The sequence below is a fragment of the Tarenaya hassleriana genome, unplaced genomic scaffold, assembly GCF_000463585.1.
Source record: "Tarenaya hassleriana unplaced genomic scaffold, ASM46358v1 Cleome2, whole genome shotgun sequence".
NCBI classification, from domain to species: Eukaryota; Viridiplantae; Streptophyta; class Magnoliopsida; order Brassicales; family Cleomaceae; genus Tarenaya; species Tarenaya hassleriana.
The window spans coordinates 6037719-6048848 of record NW_010965372.1 but is presented as its reverse complement, the minus strand read 5'-3'; the positions used below and the strand labels follow the sequence as shown (position 1 = coordinate 6048848).

The following is an 11130-nucleotide window of genomic DNA, read 5'->3' as shown; positions in this document are numbered from 1 at the left end:
TTGTCCCCCCCCCCCCCCCCCAAATCGATACGAAAGGCATTATATGACCTAGGACAACATGTGCAGAAGAGAAATAGGTTTCGGAATCGGATTAGCCAAATGATGGTTTGGGTTTGTGATTTGAACTTTAAGAGATTCAGGGTTCAGGTCCTTATCATAACATATCTTCATCCTTCAAGGCTTCAAGTGTTGAACATATTTATATATATTATATATAGTATACCATGTTGTCTGGTGATGATGATCTTGTGGGTCCTGGAAACTCATAACTCAATCTCTGTTTGATGGTTTTGACGTGGAATGTAGTTTTTTGGTTGCTTTTTTTATTTCCTTAATTTATGAGAAATTCATACAGACATTGATCTTACCATTGTGTTTTCTCTGTAGTTATAGGGAATTTAATTCATTGTTCGTATGTGTAGGTCATTCATATATGAAATTTATCCCATTGCGTAAATGTAGGGGTGAACAATTTGAAAATTTGGGGTACAGAATGTTTTAAGGACTTAGAAAATATCAAAAGATAATTTTATAATTTGTAGTAATTGATATTCGATTTTTTAATTAAAAAAATATAAATTAAAATTTTGAATAAGTCGATACCTAAGTTAATTTTGATCACCCTTACATGAAGCTACGTTGCCTCCAAATCAAATACTATTATACAAAAGAAAAAGGGGGAGTAATGTCAATGGCGCATGGAATGTGTACACGCGCATGGTGTGATTTAGTTTTTTTTTTTTTTTTGTTAACGTTTGGGAACTCACCTTTTTCTTCGGACCGGATTCGGCAACGCCTCGCAGCCTAGGGGACCAGACGAATGACACCACGGCCTGGGAGTAACCTGTATACCACAATTATCAGATAATTGTGCACATGGATTGCCCATTCCACCATCCCGCGGTTCGAACATGAGATCTGGAACAAGGCAATCCACCACTTTTCGTCAGTTACACCACTATGCTACGGCCTCTTGGATTGTCCCATTCCACCATTCCGTTCGATCCCCCTTTCTTCATTTCACGAAATCTCTCCGGTATTTTTTCATTTATCCATTCATGCATACATTGCCAGTTATACACATGCAAGCATGCACGCATAGACTAGCTGACTAATAATACATATTTCACTAGTGGCGTGAGTATGGAAAGGTACAAGCACGATCCAACGGAACATAATTTTCTTGGCAATTAATTAATCAGAACAATGACCAAAACACCAACACTTGACGTATCTACTAAAGAGATAAGAAAATCAAATACGGAACCTGTCGGCTTTATAATTTGTCGGCCAACCTTGGGTTTATCTCTACGTGGCACCCTTTGAATTTTCTTTTTTTTTAAACAAAAATCTCATTTCCATATATATATATAAATATATACACACAAAACCCTTCATTATAATCTCTCGATCCATATGGAAGAAGATGGGATGATATGCTCTTCTACGACGTCGTCTAACCGACGAAGTGGCCGCCGGAGAGAAGGTGGTGAAACGGCGTCGTACAGAGGAGTAAGGAGGAGGAAGTGGGGGAAGTGGGTGGCGGAGATTCGTGAGCCAAACAAAAGGTCTCGTCTATGGCTAGGCTCTTACTCGACCGCCGTCGCTAAGGTCATCCTTCTTCATTTTTCTGTTAGAGTTACTCTATTTGTGCTTATCATGTCATAGCTTATTTTTGCCATTTCTTAGCAGGTCAGTTGTCTTGACTCTTAGTGTGAAAATCAAGTCGGTTTCATGACTTGCTTTATTTCCTCCTATTTCTCAAAGCTCTGTAATGACATTTTCCTTGTCTTTGGTTTATAGTTCTTCCCAAAAAACGAAGATTGTTTACTTGGTAGGGAAGCTGAAAATGAAAAATCTAGCAGAAAAAATAACTACATACCAGGGATACTTAGCTCCCTAGGTGATGAACTATCTTTCGATACAAATTTAACCCTTGATATGGCTTTCACAGTAAAATTGCCCGAGTTGCTAATCCATGTAAATTTGGCGGAAGAGACGTTAAAGGAACTGCAGCACAGCTTTGTCGATATTCTCAGGTAATAGTCACTAGTATTTCTCTGTTTTTTTGTCCTTACTCTTTTAAAAAACATTCAAGCAGCAAGATTGAAATTTACCAATTGAACATGATAAGAACCTGAGCAGCCCGCCGATCAGGCAAACGACGGGAAACCGGATTTGAATGAATTGCCGGATCCAGAAGATATAGACTCGAACTTTTTCGCTAATTAATTAGGGTTTGATTTTTTGGTCTAGATCGGTTGAACTTGAATCCGGAATAGGAATATGATGAAAATACATGAAACCCGAAGATATATAGCATTTAGGGTTTTCTTTTTCCTTTGTTTTTAGTTTACATCTAGATCGATATATATGGATTCGATTTCGTGACGGCACTCCCATGAAAATATAGGAAGGCAAAAGAAAAACATATAAGGTTTTTTTTTTAACGTGATTATATATATTTACACGCATGAAAACATACATACATGCATGCATGCATTCATACATACATATAGATCAATAGATCATAGATGTATGATTAGGTAGTTGCCGGGGACAACCGGAAAGTTATTCTGTCTGCATGAGAGGGCGACAAGTTATCAGTAAGAAGGTATGTGAACTGATTTTGGTTTTTGCTTGATTTGGTGTAATTAACGTTTTGTTTTCAAAGTATTATTTATTTTGTTGTATATCATATGCTAATCCGAAAATTTTATAATCATATGTAAGATTTTATAATTGTATTCGTAATTAATTAATGCATTGTTAAATCTATTATATACTGTGCCAATTTTTTTAGTTAGTGGTGTTAGAGTACTATGTACATATATACATATTTAACATGAATACAAACCATACTATATAAACACAATTAATATAAAGTTCATGTTATCACTAATTATGATTGATTTGAGTTTTTAAATATGATTGTTGTTATAAAAAATAATATTATAAAGTACTAAGCTAATTAAATATCAGGTGCAATCTTTAGTTTGTTATACTATTTGGGAAATAATTGGGTTCCATTATTTTTGGATTTATATAAGTTTTATGTTTGGTTTAATTTTCTATTCCCGTTTTGGTTTTGATTAATAATCAAACTCATTTTTAAAAAAACTTATTATCATTCAATTTTTTGGATTACTTTTATATTCCAACTGAGTTCAATTTTAAGAATTACGAGTTATTTAGTTTATGTGTTAATTTCAATGCATAATCTAACGGAAACATCTTGAAGACCGAATAAAAAAAATGACCATTCGATGATATATACAATATATAGATTAATGAATCATAATAATATAATATTAAAATTTTTGAGCAGTTGGTCCAAAAGTGTATTTGATTATTTCGGTTTTCCTAACCTTCGAAACGTGTTATAAGAACATCGTTGTCTACGTAACGTCGGTGGGTAAGGGGGGAGAAACGGAGTAATGTGCATGACTCTAACTATAAAACGGCACACAGTTTATGCAGAGGAAAGAGAGACGTCTGCGTCGTGATACATGTCATCGGGTCCATTCCACTGTAACGATTGGAAGAAAAAAATGTGTCGGTTAGGTAAAAAAAAAAGGAATATCATTGATTAAAATCGATGCTTGTTTTGATCTACTTATTTAATTCTTGTGTATTTTATGATAAAATATGAATATTACTTAGTACTTATTCCCAGTGATTAACCATAAGATAGAGCGAAGAAGAAGAATGGGAAGTTTCAAGGGGCCTATTTTTTATATTAAATGTTTAAGGTGTGATCGTGATAATAATAATATATGGAAGGACTAAAATGTAAATCATGAAGAAATTTTAAAAGAAGCGAGGAAAAACATCAGAATCCGTACGGTGAGTCTCCGCCGCCGTCACTGGGATTTTCGCCTCTTCCGCCGCCGCATCGTGCAGTCGGACGTCGGTTTTCCCCACGTGTGAATTTATCTCTCTCTCTTCCCCTTCTTCGCCGTCTTCTTTCTTTCCTCCTCTTGCTTTCAACCGCCTCAAGCTCCATTTTGGTGGGTCTTTGTTCGTTTGATGGAAGTTAAAGGTAATTTACTTGTTTTGGTGATGAAATTACAGAAACCCATGTTCCAATTAGATAGGTTGGGTGATGAAATTGTTTGTGGAAGCAACGAGTGTTGGGTCCTGAACTCGGGTCTATCACTGAATTAGTCCATTTCTAGTGTTTCCCTCAGTTGCAATCAATCTCTTTTTGTGGGCAAGTCTCTGTGTAAGTTTTCATTTAACGTCTTAGGGAAATTTCTTATTTCGTGTCTGTTGTTCATGGGTTTATCACATGGTGAATGCAGAAGGCTAGATGGGATCAGATTTTCTCTCTGCCTGTTCAAAACCCAACATCGTTGGAATTTTCTGCCACTGATCTTGTTTGGTCCAAGGTAGAAGGTTACCGGGATACCATTGATAGAGTTGCCCTCATCCCGTATGCCCGAGTGGACGATTTGGTAAAAGGTGAATCTTCAAATAAAGATTGCCCTACGAGTTTCCATGTTGAAACAAGACGCCGTAAAGCCATAGATAAGAATTACAAGCCTAAGGTTGATGGAATCTTGGAATATATTCTGTAAGTTGCAGGTTATTATCATCCAGATTTGTCTAAATTTTTCATTTGACATTTGTTCGTCAATCTTCATAGGTTGTGCTAGCCTCCATGCTTCTTTCTTTGTTGAGAATCATTCTTCTGATTCGAAAATGTCTCCTCATTCAAAACTGAGTTGTTTTTTTACGCCTTCTTGTAATCTGTTTCATGAATGAAACCGATGATTTTAAATAAATCCCGTTGTGTAAGCAGGTATTGGTGTTCTTTTGGACCAGATGATAATAGGAAAGGTGGAGCTGCTCGGCCGAGTAGGAGCACATATGTCCCAAAGAAGAAGAATGTTGGCCGGCCCAATTCCAAAAGAGGGTGCAGGTGTCACTTCATTGTGAAACGCTTAATTGCAGAACCAACTGTGGCTTTGATAATTTATAATAATGACAAGCATGTAGATGAAAAAGGTCTGCCTTGCCATGGACCACAAGACAAAAAGGCTGCTGGAACAAGAGCAATATTTGCGCCAAACATCTCAGAAGATCTTAGGTTACGTGTATTGTCTTTGCTTTATGTGGGTGTCTCTGTGGAGACCATAATGCAAAGGCATAATGAATCTGTGGAAAAACAAGGGGGTCCAAGTAATCGAGATGATTTGTTAACTCATAGATATGTTCGGAGACTTGAGAGAAGCATTCGACGTTCTACTTATGAGCTCGGCGAGGATGATGACAGCAGCATCAGCATGTGGGTCGAATGTCATCAGAGTCAGGTGTTTTTCTTCGAGGGGTTCTCTGACTCAGACCCTTTTACTTTGGGTATCCAAACCGAGTGGCAATTGCAGCAGATGATCCGGTTTGGCAATTGCAGCCTTTTGGCTTCCGATTCAAGGTTTGGGACAAATAAACTGAAGGCCGGTTGATTTTTGGCTGTTGCAATATAGTTGTTAAGTTTTGTTTTAGTGTTATCAGGACGATCTCAGGTCAATGGATTCCATTTGTTTTCAGTATCCTGTACATAGTTTGGCTGTCTTCAACTCGGAGAATAAAGCTATTCCAGTAGCTTGGATAATTGCACCAAGATATTCCAGCGGAGATACATATAGATGGATGAGAGCTCTCTACAACTGAGTCCACGATAAAGATCCCTCTTGGAAATTAGCTGGTTTCATTGTTGATGACCCTTTCGCTGATGCTGTTACAATCAGGTTGGTTACTTCAAAAGTACATACCTTTGTGTTCTCCTTCCCTGCAAATTGACAGATTTATTACAGCAGGATACTTAGGAAAATCTCACCTTTGTCTATTTTAGGGACTTAACTTCAGTTTCGGCAACCAAGTACTGAACATAATGAATTGAGCTGGGTGGGTGATTTCTGAAATTGGAGCAGTATTCAGTTCAAGTTTGGAATTTAAAGTACTACCAGGATTAGAATAATGGTCGAAGGCTTCTTGTTGGTCTGTCTAAAAGCAGCATGCCAACATTGAAAAAGTTGAATTCTTACAGTTCCACAGTAGATTTATGTTGATCTGCATTGTTCTTCGGCTCTAGATTTATACAGTTTTAAAAATTCCGCACAATTTCCACACCAGTAACCATTTGTTACCATATATGCTAAACCGAGCCTAAGTATACTCTTTATAATGTCCACAGGGATGTATTTCAGTGCCCAGTCCTCTTGTCGTTTTGGCGTGTTCGTCACGCATGGCAGAAGAACATAATCAAGAGATGTGCAGAAACAGAGGTCCGTGTCAAGATCTCAAGGCAACTTGGACAGGCCATTGATAAAATTTGCAGAAGGCAAGGAAAACTCTCATTGTTTGAGGATTTTCTGGAAGATTTTGTTGATAGCTCGGACTTTGTGGAATACTTTTGAGCTGTATGGTGCCCTAGAATAGGTCAGTTTCTATCTCTCTTTTTTGTTTTTTTCTCTTCCTTCTTGGTCTCTACATAAATGGATCATGGATCATAATTGCCAAGTTCCTCTTGAGAAAGACTTGTTGAGACTTGAGATCAAAATCTTGGTATAATTCACGATAAAGCTCTCACTAACTCATCAATCAACTGATGTTAACAACCTAACAGACTTTTGCCCTCCAATCTACAACAGGGGCTTGGACAACTGTTTACAATCTCTTCCCTTGGCAAGCCAAGAGATTTGTTCAGCTATGGAGTTTTACCACTATCAGTTAAAGTTCAGGCTGTTGAATGAGAGGGTCCCCCCGATGTATATCTCCGTGTTGATTGGTTAGTTCATAAGTTAGTCACAAAAGTACACTCCTATTTCTGGCTTGATGAATATTCTGGAAAAGAAAGTTTCGCGAGGTACTGGAAAGAGGAATGGGTGAGCGGTTTGACTTCTTTCCGCAAAGCATTGAGCATTCCAGATTCTGATGTTGTAATCATTGGTAAATCTGCAAAAATCGCAGATGAGAGTGACCGTGACAAAGCTTATATTTTATGGAATCCTGGGTCACCGTTTGGCGTTTGCAGTTGTGGCTGGGCTGAAAGGGGTTACATGTGTGAGCACATGATCAAAGTTATGAAAGTCCATCGTCAAAATGGGTCCACTTTGCCATCTGCTAGCATTCTCCAATATTATCAGACCTTGATTGATCTGCTTCACTGCCCACCTCGTGATTCCTTGTTTCGTGATTATGCCATCTCTTTAGCTGTCTCTGTGGAAAAGCTAGTAGGTATACTCGGCAATCTGCAAAGCAGTGATCCTGGTAAAGAGACCGTCTGGAAAGAGATGGCCAACATGGAACTAAACCATGGAGTATCTCATGACGGAACTAATTCTGTAGATAAACATGAGGGTCCTGCCAAGGTTGATACTTATTTGGGTTTCAATGAAAGTGGGCTCTGTTCAGAAAATGCTGGAGATAGACTTTCTGTTTCAGAATTGGCAACCGTTCCTACACCTCTTGCAACTGAGGTTGGACCAGAGGGCGTCTCCCCTACCATGCAAAACGAGTCCATATCAGACAGCTCAAAAAAAGGTTGTGACATATTTTCAAAGGGGCCTCGAATGCCAACCGAGTCAGAATCAGAAGTGATTGAAAAGACCGAGAGTTTGGGCACCGAGAAAGAGAATGAAGTTGTGAAGTTCGTGGAAGATGGTGGCTCAACCAAGAACCCTGGTGCAGTATCTAATGCTTGCCATCCGAGTTGTGAGAACCTCATGGATCTGCTACGAGATGCATCGTCTGCTCGCTCTGAGGAAACTGAATCAATTGAGCCTCGTCTAAAGAGATGTAAGCATGGTGAAGTTTTTAACAGAGAGAATCGTGATGAAGAACCCGTTGACTGCCAAGCTGTAGTGAATAATTCTGGCAAGAGTGATGACACTATCAATATGCCGAGTACCCGTTTGTCAAAAGCAGAGTCAGACCGCTCACATGATACTGACACCAAGCAAGTTGGTAGTTAGATCCATCTGTCTTGGAGAGAACTTCGGAGCAATGATCAGAGTAGGAATATGTCTGTACAGTTCGGATAAAATATAGATTCTGGGATTCAGATTATGACGTGAATGGTGTTTGGTTTCACCAGTTAGCAGGTTGGAAAACATCGAATCTCTTACAGGCTCAAAATGATCTTGAGGGCTTCAGCTTTTGAAAGTAGACCAGGTGCTATTCTTGATGGGTGGAAGCTTAGATTCCCAAAGGTTACTTTCTTGTACATGTTGGTTGCAGATTGATAAGTATGAAATCGAGCTCGATCAGAACAGAAGAAGCAACAACTCTCAAGTAAATCCGGCAAGTTCATCTCTGTTTCTTCTATGGATTGATGTCAAACTGATGGTATCATAGATTCATAGCTTCGGACAGTGAAGAAAGGGTTTGTGGTTGAGTCTTTGAATATGGAAGTGTTTAATTGTTGGTCTGAGCATTGCAAAACTGAAAGATCCAACGGACAAGTGGATATCCGAATGAGTAGGGAAACGGTGCGACGTGCGTGTCTAGAACAATAAAACGGCATGCATGTAAAGCGGAGAAAAGAGAACAAGGCTGTGTGAAGCGGAAGACTCCTCCACGACAAACGGCGCGACGTGCGTGTCTAGGGTTCTCGATTTGGTGATTTTGTGTTTGTCAAAATCTAAGTTTTTTTTAAAATCAAATTCAAACTCTCCATTTTTTTATTAGATATTCGAAAAAAATTCAAACAATGTACAGAATTTGATTATAAAAGTCATACAAATATTAGGTATTGTAAATATTTTTTTCTATACAACAAATTGCAACATCAGTTAGTATATATACAATCCAAAATTACGTTTACATGCAAATGTTGAGTCCAAAAGCAATAAGCTTTCCTTATGAGCTTCTCTAAAGGTCCCATCTTTATGGCGGGAGAATAAAAGAAAAACGATGTGGTGAACAAATCCATCCTGCCCAAATTGCCTTTTCATTTTTTTTTTCTTATTTCTCATAATCACATGAATATTTTTTTCAGGAAAAAGACAAACCGAAATAAATATGGGGAGTTGGACCAAAGGCATCATTTTCGTGAGGGGACATATCTCTCTGTTCTTTTGAAGACTAGGAAGTTTGCAATTTGTCAGAGCATTTTTCTTTTACAGATGAGAAACTAAACAACCCTAACTGATGGTCAAATTTCTATCAATCTTAACCAAATTTGTCAAAGGTTTTTCTGTGATAATCGTGTGAACAAATTTTCTTGATTTTCTTTTTCTTTTTTTGAATCTGTTTTGGTATAGTCGCTATAAATTTTTCTTTTTCTTTTTTTTTGGGGGGTAAATGTAGCTATACAATATGTTAAATGAAGAATGTAAAACACTAGCCAGATTAATGGATAGTCAAATGGGTGTATTGGACCGCCATCCAAATTTTCATAATGAAGAAACCCTTTTGCATGCACATTTTGTACCCACCTTTGCCTTACACGACTTGTCAAATGTCTCGCCCATGCGATCATAATACCACACTTCAATCAATTCTCTCTCTCTCTCTCTCTCTCTCTATATATATATATATATGAACAAACGAAAAAGTTGAGGTGGTGAGTGAGTGCCCGAAAACAAAGGGAATTTTTAGTCACTTTCAACTTTATTTAGCACTTCTAGCTACCAAAAGGACAAATGCTGGCTATCACTTTTGTCTACATGTCTAAAACGATACGTTTCCACGTACAAATATAGATATGTATATATATATATACGTGTGTAATGTGTTGAAAGAGAGATTGCATTGGAATGACGTCTCCAATACGTATATAGCGAGTAACTAAGAGTGCCCTGATCCATGTTTGAGGTTAATTTGGTCTTTCCTCGATTTATTTGGTTTATTTTGCGTCGCTTAAGTTATAATTCGAAATTTTCGTTTTAAATGAGCAATGATCGTCAATTAACCAATGGTTGCATAGAATGATGGATTAACACGTGTGGGCCAGCGACACGTGCGAAAGATGACAAATCGTGATGATGGATTTCTCACCGTTTTTCTCCACTTAGGGTTTTGAGGTGTGGGGTTCTTCTTTCTCCTTCACTTCCATCATTCTCTTTGTCATCACCCCCTCCTTTCCTCTTTGACTGTCACATTTTCGATCCATTACGATTTTATATATATATATGTATCACTACAAAAAAAATATATAAAAGGATTTAAAGTAAATTAATAATTTTGAACATTCTCCATCCGAAATATTATGAACAGAACAACGTACTTTTAAACAGTATAGCGTATCAATTCATCGTATTTTTTTTATAAACGTGGAAACTCGAAGTCACTATCTTTCAAATGTGTATTGGGTAAATCTCCACTCTCGTATAATAGATTGCAGACCGCACACAAAATCAACGTTAGAGAATTCGAATTCCCAACATTGAGACTAAAGGGTTTTGTACTCAACTCATGTGTTTTCTGTAGAAATAAAATGCGGAAATAAAATAAGACAAATAGAAAAGAACGAAATTACTTTTATTGCTACATCTCTTCTTCTTCTTGTTCCATTACAATGAAAATAACTCACATATTTATAGAAAAATTAACAAATGAAATAAAAGGAAATATAGATATAACGGAAATAAATATGATTCACAATATTTAACATAATATTGTGTTCCTCCAAAATCTAGATTTTCCTCCAATCACATATTCATTTTCCTACTTCAACATTCCCCCTCAAGATTGATTTTGAAAGAATGCAAAAATCAATCTTGAAAAGATAATGCGATAAAAATCCATAGACATTTTCATTGTCTTTTGAAAAATCCATAAACATCAAATTTAGTTCTTTTAGAGAATATTACCCATGTTCAAATCACTTCGCTTGACTTTGAAGTTCTACCTTTAACTCTTTTTGTCATAGCACCTCGCTTGATCTTAGAGTTTTTAGGTTTGACTTCTTTTTGTCACAGCACCTCGTTTGATTTTGGGATTTTTACTCCTATTTGAACGATTTGGATATATGAACATCCAAAACTAAAAAAAAAAAGAGATTGAGAAAAAAAGATATAGAGCAGATCGAACCAGGCTCTGATACCATGTAGAAAAATAAAATGCGGAAACATAATAAGACAAACGAAAATAAACGGAATTACTTTATTGCTACATCTCTTCTTC

At 37.2% G+C, this 11130-nt stretch overlaps 1 protein-coding gene and 1 pseudogene across 1 annotated transcript in view; both read left to right on the top strand.

The window, feature by feature from the left end:
* The window catches only part of LOC104812581 (protein MRG2), a 5356-nt gene extending 3290 nt beyond the window's left edge, over positions 1-2066 (top strand). The window contains exon 9 of the mRNA XM_010539829.1: positions 1612-2066. Coding sequence (XP_010538131.1) covers positions 1612-1668 — 57 coding nt within the window. The 3' untranslated portion in view covers positions 1669-2066. The remainder of the gene's footprint in view (positions 1-1611) is intronic.
* Positions 2067-4048: 1982 nt separating this feature from the next.
* Positions 4049-8762, top strand: LOC104812580 (annotated as a pseudogene).
* The last annotated feature ends 2368 nt before the right edge of the window (positions 8763-11130 follow it).